Below are 17,054 nucleotides of genomic sequence, written 5' to 3'. Positions count from 1 at the left end.
GGAACAGTTTTCATGCGAGTTTCGAGCAGGAGACCGAACATGTAATTATTCTTCATGTTCGGTCAGTTTGTGGATTGTTTGGTTGTTTACTAAATGTCTAAATCAAATTGAAGTCAATTGTACGACAACGTTAGCGTGCATGTTATATCCCATTTTCACGGAACATGTACATTTCTTTCTTTTTCCGGTTTTCCTTTCAGGGGGWCTTGCTGTCGTTTCTATCGACGCCGACGCGGTAGAGCTGGAGCTAGGATTATGATAGCCAGGACAAGTCTGAGCGGAGGCATCACTGCCCATCGCCTCTGTAAGAACGTAACCTTGTACCTGAATGAATTGACCTCTCCAGGCTCAATGGTCCAGAGTCAGACCCCTGAGGACCACAAACCCCTGATGCTGATGCTGCCATGGCTGGGATCACGACCCCAAGCTGTGACCAAATATTGTGAAATCTATTTTCGGACAGGGTTTGATGTGCTTGTGGTGGAGAGTGAGGTAAGACAAAACAAGAACGGACTAAGTTCACAAAAATAAGGCCAGTTATGACATTGGTACAAAGGCAGTACACTCTTTTCATTGTAGAATTATGCATATCGAGGTATAACAATAAAAATCTGGGTAACTTGTTTAGATCAAGAAACACTGATTGGATATGTTTCTTTGATCTATATCCTCCTGACTACCAGGAAAAAAAATATTGTCCAATCACCATTTTTAAAAAAATCCCACAGTCTTTGTAAGGTAATAAAAGGTTTTATGCACTTACTTTGTCTCTGACCATAAAATGTGTTATTATTGATAAATGCCATTTTTATGAATTAGAAAAAGGTATGTACAAAAGTCCCACCCCTTCACGTGCTGTCATTGAAAAGCCCTAAATGTCCTCTGCAGATACCAAAAGGAATTCATTCAGTAGAATGCAGGGGGTGGGAGATATTCAAGTTTAGAAATGTCCTCTACAGAGGACAAAAATGAACTACTGGTAGTCAGTAGGATAGTGTATTTTATCTTTGCTGCAAAATCGGGAGTTTAGTTTTCTAGTCTTCACGTAATGCCAAGAAAAAAAAAAGGCATTTATCTTGGATAAGTAATGTCGATGTCTGTCAGTTTTGAAGTGTTTACAAGGCAATATATACATTTGATGGATCATTTTGAAGTCTGTCATTCTACAGAAGGTGAGATTACACCAAGTGGAAAACATTTAGAAGAGTTTTATATCTTATCAGAAATGGATGTCTCAGCACCTGTGTGTCATACTGTCGTGAAGCCATTAGTCAAAAAATTAAAGCTTGATCCAAATCGGGCAGGACAATGCAGAAAAGCCCCCAAAGCAATGGTAGAATAATAAAGAGAATGAAGCTGCTGCAAAGGCTCAAAGTCCAGACCATGAGCCTTTAATGGAATGATGCAGTTTGACCTCATTAGAGAGAAGAAAAGTGGGTCATAGTTCCTCCTAAAAGAAGTCAAAGACTGAGAAAATAACTACTACAGTAGTTAGTGTGGTTCTTAGTGTGGTTCTTGAATTAATATTGGTGAAGTAATGACAGTGTGGAATCTGTTGTATGCTGCTGTACACTTGAAGTTAAATTTAAATAMTATTGAAAACTGGTAAACCTCAAGTAATTTAGTTATTGCTTGATACACAAAGCCCTAGAAGTAAAACAAGTTGTACTTTGTTTTTATCATGACTGTAAACTGGTTAACTGCTCCTTACCTGAATCGAGCATGGTTTAAGGTGARTAGACGTATTTAGGCTTAGGGCTGRCCTTAGAGTGGGTGTTATTTGTAAAATATTTGGAAAAGTTACAATTAAAGTGCAGCTTCTGTGTTGGTAGAGCAAACTCTGTTTTTCCTGCCAAAATGACTCAAAGAAAACAGCATCGGACACACTGCTTCATTCAGATAGGCCCATCTTTGTAGAAACAAGATAAAGAGTTGGCTGTTAGTTGTTTGAGTTGAGCAACGCCATAACATAGAGTCTCTTGTTTTTATCACCTACACTCAGGACAACATGTCCTTTTGTGCAAACCTTCAATATAGGAAAAAAAAAAGGACACGGGTGATCAAAGGTTATTTCGTGGAAGTGATTGTTTATAGCCCTTTAACACAAACCTGAGGGTGAATCAGGGCTTAGAGTAGCTTTTAATGGCACTTTGAAGTAATTTGTGGCTAAAGGCTGCTGTTTATTTAGTCTTTTTGTATGTAGATGTATCATAATTTTACAGTTAACATCATACACTGTTCTTYTGTAGCACCAGTACATGTAAATATGGCATTTTGTATGTAAAAAAATCCTGCAGGACTGGTTAGGTGGAGAAATCCGAGTGATCTTTGTTTTGAGCTGTGTCTGTGATGAATAGGCTGAAACCTTTCAGTGGTGGAGAAGATTGTGCTTGATRAGGCATTATTTTCATTATTCTTTCATGTATGTAAATGGGTAAGTGAATAGAATATTTCACATGCAGCACCTGTCATACATTAATTATAGTCATATTTAAAACARAGTAAGTAATAATTATTTTTCTGTTGTTATATCATCTCCACCATTGAGCTATTGCATATCGGCCACCAAATGTGCATGTGGAGGGCATCAAGGGCAGTTAGAAACTTTACAGATATAGTATTGGCATGCATTGTGGGAATGTGTGAAATATGATATGTAACCAAATATCTCTCTCTAGCTCTCCTTTTTTGGATTGCAATATTGCAAACATTGGTACTATGACGACTGCAAATCTGATTGGTATGCATCTTAGCTAGAGAATATGGCAAATTGCAGATCTACTACGAGATGGCCGTTCACGTAAGCTAACTGGACAGGCAAAGGGAGCGCTAATCTGAGATCATGTGACTGATCTCGTAGATCATGTGACTGTTTCTCCTGGGTTTTTTTTTTTTTTTTAGATTCTGCAGAGATCCACAGCTCAGATGGGAGAATTTGTTGACTGGAAAACTATTAGTCATGAACTCAGCAGACAAGGTCTCAATGAAAGAATGGTAAAGTTGATGAATTACTGAAAGATAATCACAACATGTCTGCTCTGCTGTATGTCACAAGAAATGTAAAGGACACAGCAAATATGTAGAAGAAGGTGCTATGGTTAGACAAGAACAAGAAAAAGCTAACACCCTGATGACACCATTCTCACCATAAAGCATGCTGTGAGGATGCATGTCTTCAACTGGACAGGCAARCTGGTCAGGGTTGATTTGGAGAAAAACAATTAAAGGATCTTACAAGGGAATCCTAGAGCAAAACTGGATTCAGGCTGCAAAATTCCTAAAAGAAAGGGGTTTAGGGACAGCCCTCAACATACAACTAAATATATGGTAAAATGGCTTAAATATGTGATAGATTATGCAAAAATTAGCAAATCACATTTTTSAAAAGTATCGAAATTTGTGGTTGCTATGTGAAAGAGTTCAAGGTGGTATTCATATTTTTGCAAGGCACTGTAAATTGTGAGAAAAAGTAGGAATTTGCATTGGTGGTACTAAATCATAAATAATAATGTACGTTACTTATTTACTTATTCTAACATTTGGAGGTATAGTTTTGAGATGTAGTTTTACAATTTTCTCAACCTGAAAACACTCAGTGTATATATAAACTGGTATTTCCATTATAAACTTTTTTTTTTGTTGTTTTCTTGAAACAAGGTGAAAGACTTCCTGTGGCCTCGCTGGGGCCTGGACCGTGGAAAAACATTGCTGGAGTTGCTTCAGAGGGAACCCTTGATGTCCCGCCCCCTCCTCATTCATGCCTTCTCCATTGGCGGCTACACGTTCGCTCAGCTGCTGGTCCGTATCTCCCAGGACAAACAGCAATACCAAGCAGTGACAAACAGGATCAAAGGCCAAGTCTATGACAGCTTGGTGGTGGGCTCACTGGAGCACATGGCCACAGGTTAGTCAGTATCAAATTAACTTAACACAGTAATACAACACATTCCATTTTAAATCTCCTGTCTCTGTTCCAGATGAATGAAATGTGCTGTTCTCTATGTCTAGGTCTTGGCAAAACTCTGTATCCTCGTTTGGAGAGTCTAATAGTGCAATCCAGCATGCTGTACTTCCGCATTTTTAAACGCCAGACGGTGGACTACTTCAACGCAAGCATCGATGCGTTTTATAACACTCCAGTCAAAGCTCCGGCGCTGATCTTCTTCTGTGAGAACGACCTGCTGAGCGACGCACCGAGTGTGGAGAAATTGGCGGATTACTGGCAGAATTGTGGGATGAACGTAACGACCAAGAAGTGGGAAGTTTCAACACATGCTGGTCATCTACGCCAACATCCGCAGGAATATCTGAGCACTTTAAACACATTCCTACACTCGCTCCATGTCGTCCCTCTGAAGGCCAAGATGTGAGGCTCTTTATGACGGGATAAATTCAAAATACCTCAGTTGTTCTTCCKGTGCTTGGTTACTTTCGCAGCTACGGATTTGTAAATAAATTAGATTTATATCATAGCTCAAATGTCTTAAAAAATTGTGTTCAGTTGTTCTGATTTAAAAAAAAAAAAACCTCCTTGTGAGTTCACCATTCAGAACACAACCATTGTATCACAAGTGATACTGTGAAACGGCAACGAAGAACACAGCAGGGCAGATTTTACATTACATTTAACTGTTAGTTTTTTTTATTTTATCCTTGTTATTTTAAGTTAGATTGTCAGAGAATCTTTGTTGAACAGAAAGCTACCGTTGTCACTCTTTTCAATTCAATATTTCTTTTATTTTTATTTCAAAGCTGACAGACAAGACTCAAGCACGTTTCCCTTTCTCAACATCTCAGGTGGGAAGTCGACTTTTGCTGAGTAGAAACAGTGAATCTGCAGCTATTCTTCATCTTTAGGGCATTTATCTTGGCCACACCTTCCCAGTTTCATTCTGGAAACTGGGAAGCAAAACTCATGTTCAGTGCGACAGCCTTGAAGTACACTCACAATATGATTTCCTTATTACTTTCCTCTTTGACAACTTTTGTTCTCGTCTTGCTTATTTGTGGTTAAAACATGTTGCKTATTGCAATGTATGGGTGTTTGAATATATTTTACGTTAGTGACGTCTTATAATCCTATGAGAATTATACTTTACTGAGCCGTAATGCCTTGAAAACTTAAGTGGATGTTTTTGGTGTTAATATGTGAAGAACACAACTTCTATGAATGTGAACTTACTTTAGTGTTCATTCAAAGCAGAATTTACCAAACATTCCATTACAAATCCTCTCTCTGGTTTTTTTTTTTCTGTTTATTGTAAACTGTACTGCTTATGACATGACATTATTTGTACATCTCAAAAGATTTGAATATTGTTACAAGATTGCCGTCTCGGCAGATGATCAAAAGACAGTCATCGACACCCTTCACAGCAAGATTAAGTCGTAAAAATCACTGCTGAAGAAATTGATTGTGTGGTTTTCAACCATATTAACCGAAAATGAATGTGATGTGGTTGGAAATGGTGCAACAACAACAACCACAAATCCATTCCAGAACAGCCACCAAACACAGCTGAATGCTAGRCATAGGCTAACGATGTCACATTTCCCGCGTCAAGTGTACGTACGTGTACGGGTGAGAGAGTAAGACAGAAGATATGYAAGTCTTTATAGAGTGCAGAAGGAAAAATTGCAATAGATTGTGTAAAACCTATTGCAAGTCTCGCATTACTTAAMAGGGAMGCATAGCTATCTGCGTTTTAAAGGAAATGGCTATGCTTTCTTTTATGTTTTTGATTGTACCTATGATTCTGTTGGACTCAGCAAGATTAGCTGCAGTCCTGCTGAAGCTAATGTGGAACTTAGTAAACAGAAACAGTGTTTTCACAAAAACACCTGAGCTTTCCAGAATAGGCAGTAGTTACACTTGAAAACTGAAGTAGTTCTGATTGGAAATCCCCATTGTTTTAGTAGATTGTTACACAGTTTAATAATGAAGATCATTGTTGAATTTAGTGCCTTTAATTTGTGTTGTTTCATTAACTGCTGTGTGCTTTCATTGACAGGTACACAGCAAGTAAATGTTAACTTTTACTGTGCTATTTGTGCAAATTACTAATCAATRGTAAGGAGACTTGATCGAAAGTATTCCTGGTGTTCTTACTCATTTTCTTTTTAGCTTAAAATACAATTCTATATTATAATTAGGTTATCTAGTTGAGAGTGTTCAGCATGAACATTTGTAAAGAAAACCTTTTTGTTACAATGTCTGTCTTATGTTTTGGTTCCCCCTGGTGGCAAATAGGTAAATGAGTTAATCTAGACATCATGCATTGTATTACTTAAAAAAAGAAGAAGAAAATTGTAAAAGACTCTGATTTCTACTAAAATGGTTTCTCAGATAATATCACAACTTATACACAATCCAAGATAATGTGCAAAATTTTGAGTTCTCCTACTGTTATCCATGTTGTGCTTACTAACCAGACTTTTCTTCTTTGTATTTGGATTATATTAAGCAAGATGTCTTTTTAATTACTAAAGATTGTAAAAAAAAAAAAAAGTATATTTTCTCCCAAGTGCAGTTAAAAAAAGGTTTTAACCAGAAGTGGTTTAAAACTTTTATAGTACAATGTCTTTTTAAACATTGTGAAGATCAGGTGACATCAATCATTGTGTTCATGCATATATAATTAAATCACATAATTAAGTCATAAACGTATGTTGTAATCAGGAAGGATTTTTGTGTATCTGTAATGAAATAATGAGTGAGAGAATAATAATATAATAAAAGTAMCATTTTGTTGAATATTTTGCTTGTTRTTTTTATTTTATTWTWWTTTTTTTATGTTAACATYATTAGGGCAGCAGCTTATCGTTTAAGACTAGAGCAGATCTGGAAAGGTGAAGAAAARCTCGGAGTAAAGGTTTAAACGTGGAAGCCTCCAGGCCGATAGGTGGCAGCAAAGCTCATCCTTAATTATGCGAAAAATAATGAATCCCCTAGTATTCCAAGATGGCTGCTCCCGCATGTAAACATGCGACTTGATGTGGTAGATAGCTACGCTTTAGCAAAAACATTCGTATAGCATTTATTTGTGTGGCTTATTTATGTCAATACTTGTAGCTTGACAGTGAAGTGCAGTGCTGAGTAGTGAACAAATTAGACTTCGGTTTGTGGACTTTTTTCAGAGCTAAGTGTTAGCATTTAGCTGCCAGAAAAGAGCCATGCCTGCGATGACGATATTCGTGGCATCTTTGCCAGAATCGGCAACAAACGAGCGGCTTGAGGAAATATTCTCTGAAATTGGTCCAGTGAAACAATGCTTCGTTGTTAGAGAAAAAGGTGAATTAATATTTATACCACTAAATGAGCGAATGTGTGACACAAACTTGAAGTGTATCAAATGACCTGATCCACAATTGTAAATATGTAAGAATGCCCTATTAATAGCTCTTTTCTTTTATTTCCCATAAACCAGGAGCAGAGAAATGTCGGGGCTTTGGCTTCGTCACTTATTCTATGGAAGAAGACGCAAAGCGAGCCATGAAGGAAATAAAAGAATACGACGGGAAGAAGTTGTCTGTCTCAGTTGCTAAAAAGAAATTAATCAATAAAAAGAAAACAGGTATGCATTAGGTGCCATTTGTAAAGTTACACAGTAAAATGTAGGTTTATTTAGCTTGTGATAGAGAAAAAAAATGCGGCTGATCATTTTTCTATGTCATTTTGTTCACCATTTTATTCATACTTTTATAAATGCCACTGTTCCAAACAAAAATATAAAATTCACAAGCTAAAGTATTTTTTTTCCTCTAATAGACCAAATAAACCAATCTATTTACTTTACTAGTGACACACAATAAATATGCACGTAAACTTACATGAAAACAAAAGCAGGTTGCTTTCAGTCCATTTGATAACTTCATATTTCTTTATTTTGCAGAAAACGAGGAAGCGTCAGCAACATCTCAACATGAGCAGGAAACTACAGATGTAAAGAAAAGAATATCTAAACAAGCCAGACTTGTCATAAGGAATCTCAGTTTTAAGGTATAGTGCGTTGTTTGGTGACAATTTACAACAGCAATAGACTGAAATAAAGTTACATACAAACTTCTACCACCTGGACCCCTGATTGGATATCACTGTTCTGTATCCCTTAGCATCATTTTTCATCTCTTACCACAGGATGACTGCAAATCCAAGGCACAGAGCATTTAATCAATGCTTTTTATTTCATCTTAAATATTTTCGGAACACCAAACTTGGGCATGTTATCATAATAAACGGGAAGACCCAATGGTATCTCCAGCTTAAATTTCAGTTCATAAAATGAAGATTTACACGGTGATGCGGAGGGGGAAAGAATGGAAAAGTGAAAATAAAAATGTGTGATGGCACAAGTTTGGAGTCTGGCATGGTACTTAATGGGAGACCCAGTCTGCATTTATGTGGCACTGTGAGGAACTGTTGATCACAACACTTTTTGTTTGGGTATTAACTGTTCTGCGAAATCTGTCTTTTGTTGCTCTGCCATGAATTATTGTTATTTTTAAGATTAAAAGATTAAAATGACTTTGATTATTCTGGCAAAAAAACGTATGTACACAGAGCATTTTTTTTTGGTAGAGTGAGAGGAAAACTGTTTTATCCACTTACTTACCTTAACAAGTTTCACCTGTTATTGTCTTATTTTATGTAGACAGTGAGCATCCATCAACATATTAGTGCTAGAATTTTTCCTTATATTTAAAGAAAAATGTTTTATACATTATCAAGTGTTTTGGGTTTACTGGCTCTAAAACATGTTTGCCCTCTAAAAATCTTGATGCCAACACCTTACCTGTTGATGTTTCGGCAAACTTTAGTCTAGTTTGTTGTCTAGTTTTATTCCCTTTGTTTGCATTTGCTGATAAATAAAAAAAAAAACAGTCTTTATTGTATTTAGGTGAGTGTTGTTCTGCTATACACGTACATGTCTTGTAACATGCATTGTTGCATAGATTTTATGAGAAATAATTGTAAACCTAAATTCTCCTAATAAATTCCTTATGTTGCAGTGCACAGAACAGGAACTAAAAGAAACATTTGAAAAGTTTGGCACCGTCATGGAGGCCAGCATACCCCTCAAACCAGGTACTTATTTTGCTCTTAATGGACACATGCGCTTTACCTTGCACTGCAGAAATACATTTCCTCTTTTTTTGTTTTCGAATAGATGGAAAGATGCGTGGATTTGCATTTGTGCAGTTTAAAAATATGTCTGGTGCCACAAAGGCACTCCAAGCTTTGAATCTGAAAGAGATAAAAGGTCAGTGCACAAGACAGTATTCCTGGTTTTACAGTGTTCAGTTCATATCACGTAATCTTTTTTTGAATCTTCATAGGTCGCCAAGTAGCAGTTGACTGGGCTGTGCCAAAAGAAAACTTTATTGCAGCACAGCAGTCTTTAAAAGGTAAATACGTGCGTGTGAATGCAGCAATTATTCATAGCAGAACTTAATAGTTACCTAATTAACTCTGGATTGGCTTTGTGATAAAAAGGCTTGCTGCTGTCTAACACCAAAGGACATGATTATCTGCCACAGTGTCCTAGTCATAAACTGCCAAGCTTGTTCTGCCCTAAATTATTATTATATATTGTTGATTCAAATTGTGCAATTTGACAAAAATGTTGTGTTTAATACCTTCTACTTGAGTAACAATTTGTCCAGTGGTAAAAATAACTTTGTTTCATATTTAAAAAAAATATTTGTTTGAACATGTTGAGGAAATTTGTAAAGAGGCTAATAATGAGTGGTCGTTTTGGATGGACAATACGTAGCTACCTATGACATTTATTTATTCTTTCACAAATTCTATTACATTTTTTTTCCTAAATTCCTTTTTTTCATTATTTTTCCGATGTTACAAAGCTAACACCTTCTCACTTAAAAACTATCAAATCTTATAGGTGATGAACAAAAAAAAAAAACAAAAAAAAAAACGATTAGTAGTTGTTTTCAGCTTATAAATGTATCTGTTGATAGATTTATTTTTGCATAATAAAAGCTGACTGATGTTCATGCTACTTTTTTGCTTCACATTTCTTAAGTGTAGACAAAATATTTTTACAAAAAGGTTTCTGTTGTGACATGTTCAAACAGTTACATTTTTGTAAAGTTCTTCTTTTCATATCTAAAATGTTATAATTTAAGTATTTTATGCTGCTCTTGGATTTAGAAAACCCGGGAATATTGACATTGATATGCTTATATTTTACTCCCTTATCTTTCGATGTACAAGGTTAAAATGTATCGTAACAGGCCTTCGCTTAACAGTGATCGGTTTTCATTGTCAGGAACTAAAGTTGCAGAAGAGGCAGATCCCAAAGCAGGCAGTGAACCTGAGGATGAAGAAAAGAAACGAGAAACAGCTGTGAAGAAAAAGTGATTCTTAAGCTTACACATTTCCGATGCCGTTGTTCTGCGCTTAACTGTTGTAGTGTTGCTAACGTTGCTAAAGCTTTTGCAGAGGTGGATTGAAGGCAACTGCACAGCAGGTGGAGGATCTTCAGTCAAGCGATGAAGATGATATTGAAGAAGAAGATGATGATGATACTGAAGAGGAGGACGAAACTAAGGAGGAGAATAATAGTGATGATGATGATGATGGCGATGATGATGATGATGATGATGATGATGGTGGCATTGATTCAGATGAGGATTACAGTGACGGTGATGATGAAGAGGAAGAAGAAATTTCACCAGGTTTAAATTAATTTTTCTTGTTTTATCATTGTGTTTATGATATTTCTTACATGATTTCTGTGTGTTTCTCTCGTCGTTAATACAATCATTCTAACATGTTACAACTGTTTTATCCTCTAGCTCAAAAACAAAAGCCAAAGAAACATTTGCCTTCAGATGTGAATGAGGGCCGAACAGTTTTTATCAGGTAGGATCGTTTTTCTCTTTGCTCAACTCTAACCAGCCTTAATATATTTTACTCTTTCTCCTGTATGTTTCCAAGCAATTCTACAGAGTCGTTATAGTATTATCTTTTATAAATCTGGCATTTAGGAACTTGTCATTTGACACGGAAGAGGAGGGTCTGGAGGAAGTTCTTCTACAGTTTGGAGAGGTCAACTACGTGAAGGTTGTTCTCCACCCAGAGACACAGCATTCCAAGGGTCAGAAAAACTCAGTTTATTTCCCTTCTCCCTCTGTGGTTTTAGAAGGAAGCACTTACTTATTTTAGTTTTTTCAGGTCTTGCATTTGCCCAGTTTAAGACTAAAGAGGCTGCAGACAGCTGCATAGCAGCAGCCCAAGATGAGACGGAGGTAAAACAAACAAACAAAAAAAAAAAAAACAACTAGTGAATGATGATAACTTCTGCCCCCTTGGTGTTCAATATCAATATTGGTCCCAGTTTTAGAATATATGTTGATGTCGCCGAAACATTTTCCCCAGAGTGGTGGAGTCCGTGCAGATGGCAGAAAGCTGATGATTGTTAAAGCAGTGAGCAGAGAAGATGCCCTGAAGCTGAAAGTCGACAAGAAAAAAGTAGAGACGGGCAGCAGGAACCTGTACCTGGCCAGAGAAGGATGTGAGTGTTTCAGCATATTTTGCTTTGTCCTTATTAAATTCATAACATTGCAGATCCAAGCTAGAGATGCACCAGTCAGTTTCTTAGCTGATTTCTGATCAGTCTCTCTTAAAGAGCTTTTATTAATTGTCCTTTTTTTTCTTTTAGTCCTTTTGGTGGTAAATGATGGAGGCAATGTTGKGCTGTGTGTGACAAAGCATTCAGTATAAAACTGAGTTTGTTTATGTAAGGTCTAATTGTTTTTGTTTATTCATAGACATAGAAATCGTCAAGTATGAAGAAAAACCTTTCTTTATATAAAAAAAACAAAAAACAAAACAAACCTGTTTAATGCATCGATTTGGAACTTGAATAACTTCATAAACACATGTTGCAAAAATGAACAGTCAGGATTAAAATATAGGAATACTTCATTAAAAAAGTTTTTCCATTAAGCCTGTATATTTATTGCCATTTTTTTATTTCTAAATCTCAGCTTTTAATAATATCTTGAATAAAAATATAACCCAAATAAACACATAGAAAGTGAGTTTCTTTATGGTATGAGTGTTTGTTTAATATAAAAAAAAGGCATAATATTGATGCCTTTTTCTTTATTTTTCATTTAGTTGACTTCTGTTTAGAAAATTTTCTTCTTATCTTTTGGCGCCTCCACCTGGTCTGCATAGGGTAAATGTTTGCTGATTGAGCCAGAGAATGGAAAATACAGAGCTTGCCCGTCTCATCATATTGACCACATACAGTTCAAAATGTATTTTTTTTTTGTTAAAAGAAAGATGGGATATTTTGGTTTCTGAACAGCTGGTCACTGCTCCGGACTGAACAAAAGTGGAATCTGCAGATTTAGCTCACTGGGCGGTTTCCTCTTGAATACAATTTTTAGGATACAATGAACTAATTCTGTCACATTGTTGCTCACTTTGAGTAGTGTATTTTTTTTAATACAACATTAACTTTGTCAACTTTTAGTTTGAGATGCTCCTATATGTATGCTTTCTACTCACCTTTCTTCAAATCCTCAGTGATCCGCGCTGGAACAAAGGCAGCAGAGGGAGTCTCTGAGGCAGATATGGCCAAAAGAGTCAGAGTGAGTACCTTTTGTTTTGGTGAATGATTTTTAGTGGATGATCTCTTGAGCTCGTCTAAATCTCTCAAGTGACTTCTGTTTTGACTCATGAGTTGTGCTGCTTTTCTTTTTAGTTTGAAGAAGTAAAGAGAGCCAAGCTTCGGGATATAAGCGTATTTGTATCGAAAAATCGCTTGTGCATCCATAACCTGCCAAAATCTGTAGACGATAAAAAGCTCAAAGCTATGTGCCTTAACGGTCTACAAGGAACCAAAGGAGTTCGGATCACAGAGGTAAGATTTTGTTACTTGCAGAAAAAAAAAAAAAAAAGAAAACTCATTAGCTTGTTAGTTTTTCTGGAATTTTTCTCTTGTGAGATTTCTAAACGTATTTGTAGCTTAAGGGGAGCCTTGAATTTATCTGTATTGAAACAAGAGAGCAGGTTATTTTTTGTTATTGTTCATTGTGTTTGTATGAATGTCTGTTTGTTTTCTGCCTCTTCCTTTAGTGTCGGGTCATGTATGACAGGAAGCCAGAGAAAGGTGGAGTGAAGGGTCAGTCGTTGGGTTACGGTTTCGTTCAGTTTCGAGACCATGAGCTGGCTCTCGCCACTCTGCGCTACCTTAACAACAACCCTGACATCTTTGGCCCTCATAAGGTACATTATCTGTCTGATTCAACTTTATTCTGACTGTTTTCTTGGGTAACATTTAATTAACCTTTTCTTTTTCATGTTACCTTTACCAGGAGCATCTCAGTGCCCTATACAATTTCATTTCGCAAGGATGTCGCCAACCAATTTTTGTTACACTTTTATTACAGTAAAAATGTTGCATACTTAGTTTGTTATAATAAAATCATTAACTGCACTTATTAATGTCATTTCTGATCAAACTCAAAAGAAAAAATCATTTTGAGTCAAAGACAGAGAATATGTAGATGCCTTTGCATCAATAGTCTGGTCCAACGTGTTCTTTCCTTTTGCAGAGACCCATTGTTGAGTTCTCTCTGGAGGACTCCAGGAAGCTCAAACTCAAGGAAATGCGGAAACAGAGAAATAAAGTTTGTGCAGTTATTTGTTTCTTGTAATATTTTGTGAGACTGTTTGCACGTTTTAGTCCCTGGAGCAATATTGTATTTTTTTTTTTATCATTAACATAATTTTCTTAATATTTTGTTGACAGGACTTCATCCAAAATCGACCTGTAAAAAGAGAAGTAAAAACAACCCAACCAGGTTCAGACACCAAAAAAACAAAGAAGGATGGAAATAAAGGACAGTCTTCATCACATCTGACAGGAAAGGAGAAAGGTAGAAAGAATTTTTCTTAGACTGACATGTTTGAGGGTTTTTTTATACTGTATGTTAAGTTCTTGGACTTAAGGATAAGATATATGTGGTCCAATGTTTTACTCTCCTGTAACATCTCAAGTATAGTACAATTAAAAGACTCACAGTGACAAGCTAGTTCACAAAGTTAAATACACATTCTTTCAATTTTAGGGTTTTACGTTAACTGCAAACTGCTCAGGTCCTGTGATTTCAAAACAAAGTCCATCACCATTATGTTTTTGTTTGTAGGTGTATACTTGTTCAAATCTGTTTTCTGCTCTTCTTTACTTTGATTCCTTTTGTCCAAAGGACATTGTTCCAAGCCTTATAACTCGCAAACATGAAATAAGGCTGCACAATATATAGAGGATGTATTGTCATCACTATGTCAGGGTGTGGAAAACGTATATTGTAAAGGACTGCTTGGAGTGCAATAATTGTTGCTAATATATTCCAAGTGTTGTAAACTTGCATAACGATGAAGGCACAGATGAAGAGGCAATTTGAAATGTATTGCACTTGACATTGTTATCCCAATTTTTACCAACATTACTGCCGTTGCAAGATTTTCTAATATTGCACTTCTACTAGAGCTGCTAAAGGTATTATCAAAACTTTGTTGGTCATTATTACACTGTAATCTTGAAATTAGATTCAAATTAATTTGAAACAAGGAGTTGCACGTTGTTGTTTTTTAAGTCAAGGTCAACATGATGAAAGTTAAGTCCAAGCCTTTGTTACACTTTGTTTTCATATTTCAAATTATCTGACATTCCCCACCCATTTCCTCATTTTCCATCTTCTTGGAAAAAATTGTTTTGTCACATTTCTACAACGAGTTGACGTGAAACGTAAAGAGTCATTGCAGAGCTCCAGATCTCTACTCATTAAAAACCTACAATAGCCATTAAATTTTTTTATGTAATGATTTTTAGAAACTGGGACTTTTAAGTTTTGCTTTTCTAGGACTGTGTTTTTTTGTTTTTGTGAAATTTCTATTAGAAAATAAGCTGAAACTACACCTGAGGGAATTGATTAGATATTGTTAGAATTTGGTTTCTGCTGCTTTTATTGTTTTCCCTTTTATCTTCAGCAGACACTGGTGAAGGACAGAAGCAAAACTTTTCAGGTTTTCATACCAAACCTGAGATTGAACATGTTGATTTACAAAACGGAAAGAAACGAAAGAAGGTTTTGCCTTTTCCTTCCCACCGCGGACCTAAGATCAGGTACGGTTCCATCCGCACTCCTCTGTCTGCTTCATGGTTTCCTGTTTATTTTGTCAATTTGAACAGGCGGTTTGAAGATGTACAAGCAGGAAGCTTATGTTTGTTATCTCTGGGATCATGTTTTTGCTGCAGTTCATCTAACGTTTGTCCTTTTGCAGAATGCGTGACAAAGACAAGCAACAGGCTCCACCTCCCAAGAAAGCAAAGCCTGGGTCTAAAAGGAACAAGCGCCAAACACAACAATTTGAAAAGCCTAATCAGGCCAAAAAACAGGTTTGGAAATATTGTCTCAGTTCTTATTTGTTGTCTGAGAAAGCACAAGTTGTCTTTATTTATGTATTTATTTATTTTTTTAATGCAAAGCTCAATTTAATAAGCATTTAGGGAGCAAACACTTTTTCATATTTTTTTACTCACTGTTATCTAATATTAAAATTTGTTTGATCTGAAACATTTAACTATGACTGAAAAACAAAAACAGAACGCAAAAGAGGGCAAACACCTTTTGATAGCTCGGTATTCTGAGATGTAGATGGACACCTTTTGAATTATTATCAGAAGATTACTCAATCACCAATATTTGACAAAGTTATTAAAGGGTTTAAAGGCAAAGATTTATGCTCATTTTCAGCTTGTGTTTATGCTCGACAACAGAACAGCAGTTAAAAATGGTTTGTCTTGTGTCCTGTTGAGTCTAATATCACTTTTTGTTTGTGCGTTTTTGTTTTCAAGTTTAATAGTGCTACGAAACAGTTCAAGAGGAAGGACGGGGACCGTTTTGATTCCTTGGTGGAGCAGTACAAGAGGAAACTCATGGGCGGCAGCAGCAGCGACAAGAACGGCGCCATCAAAAGAAGCAAGTGGTTTGATAGTTAAATCCATGACCATGTAAGCAAGGAAGAGATGGCTGAGGAATCCATGACTTACAAAATACTGGGATTTCTGAGTAGATATTTTTTTATAAACTGTGCTAAACTGTACAGTTTATTTGCTCTGTTTATGACATGATTGTTGTCAAAGCAAATTTTGTCTGTTTTGTTCTGGTTTTCTGCATATTTCTTTAAAAAAATTCTTAAAATAGTAGTCTTTTTCTGTACATCATTGCTTTATGTCATTTTTAAAAAAAAATCTTATTATTTTTCCTTATTTTGACAACTTAGGTACACGTAAAATATTTTTTTCACTTCATCATGACTTTTCCAGCTCATTTGTACAAATAACACAACACTGGCAATTAGGAAAAAGTTGAATATTTATTCAGTTTTATTCAAAACATTAAAACCTCACTCGTTGTACAAAAATATTCAAGACATGTCCTGTTTCTATTTACCCATTTTGCAGCAGCTGTTGATATTGCACAAAAATTAAAGTTCCCATTTACGATGTACCTTTGGCTCCTGGGGTTTCCCGGAGTGACAGTACATCTCATGTCTGGTTGCAGTTATCAAAACTGCGAATTCAGCATTAGGGCTAAACCAATCACTCTCACTGAGAGCTCGTTATTGACGCAACACTCTCTCCATATAGCATATATCGAGATATGCATGAAGCTTAGATGAAATAGGTTAAAAATATACAAAATAAAATACAAGAAATACATATTATAAAATAAAATAAAATTGTTATAAAATAAGTGCATTTTTAAATGAAATTGTTGAAAATGTATTGCACAGGTTTGACCTTAATAACAGTGCTAGAGCAGATTTTAATCTTTGGCTTCAATCAGTTTTTCAGCAACATGCAATACCATGAATTTGGTTCTGGAGCATTTCAACGATCTCCCTCACTCCATTGATAGCTGCCACGCTGACGGCTTCAACATAGCGTTCTGGGTCCTGTTCCCATTCGTTCTGCAGCTGCTGCAGGTGCACTGGACGTGTGCGCTTTGGG

The 17,054-nt window shown here is 36.1% G+C and overlaps 2 protein-coding genes across 4 annotated transcripts; both read left to right on the top strand.

Moving 5' to 3' along the window:
- The first annotated feature begins 6 nt into the window (after nt 1-6).
- Nucleotides 7-6,754, top strand: LOC103466010 (uncharacterized). 2 transcript variants are annotated; one of them, XM_008411268.1, is made up of 5 exons: nt 7-61; nt 201-492; nt 2,902-2,994; nt 3,658-3,904; nt 4,009-6,754. In XM_008411268.1, exons 2-5 carry the CDS (start codon nt 256-258, stop codon nt 4,368-4,370), a joined length of 939 nt encoding a protein of 312 aa, XP_008409490.1. In that variant the 5' UTR covers nt 7-61; nt 201-255; the 3' UTR covers nt 4,371-6,754. The 2 variants fall into 2 exon arrangements, with proteins under 2 accessions (XP_008409490.1, XP_008409491.1); XM_008411269.1 differs by lacking the exon at nt 2,902-2,994.
- Nucleotides 6,755-6,944: 190 nt separating this feature from the next.
- Nucleotides 6,945-16,247, top strand: rbm28 (RNA binding motif protein 28). Of its 2 annotated transcripts, none has more exons than XM_008411267.2 (20): nt 6,945-7,291; nt 7,428-7,574; nt 7,893-7,999; nt 9,010-9,085; nt 9,168-9,260; nt 9,337-9,405; nt 10,290-10,377; nt 10,463-10,698; nt 10,819-10,885; nt 11,011-11,120; nt 11,198-11,271; nt 11,402-11,537; nt 12,560-12,624; nt 12,738-12,896; nt 13,112-13,261; nt 13,591-13,665; nt 13,788-13,914; nt 15,032-15,164; nt 15,323-15,437; nt 15,897-16,247. In XM_008411267.2, exons 1-20 carry the CDS (start codon nt 7,174-7,176, stop codon nt 16,038-16,040), a joined length of 2,289 nt encoding a protein of 762 aa, XP_008409489.1. In that variant the 5' UTR covers nt 6,945-7,173; the 3' UTR covers nt 16,041-16,247. The 2 variants fall into 2 exon arrangements, with proteins under 2 accessions (XP_008409489.1, XP_008409488.1); XM_008411266.2 differs by having other exon boundaries at nt 15,029-15,164.
- The last annotated feature ends 807 nt before the right edge of the window (nt 16,248-17,054 follow it).

This window comes from Poecilia reticulata, linkage group LG6, assembly GCF_000633615.1.
Source record: "Poecilia reticulata strain Guanapo linkage group LG6, Guppy_female_1.0+MT, whole genome shotgun sequence".
NCBI classification, from domain to species: Eukaryota; Metazoa; Chordata; class Actinopteri; order Cyprinodontiformes; family Poeciliidae; genus Poecilia; species Poecilia reticulata.
This window is presented reverse-complemented; position numbering and strand designations above follow the sequence as displayed.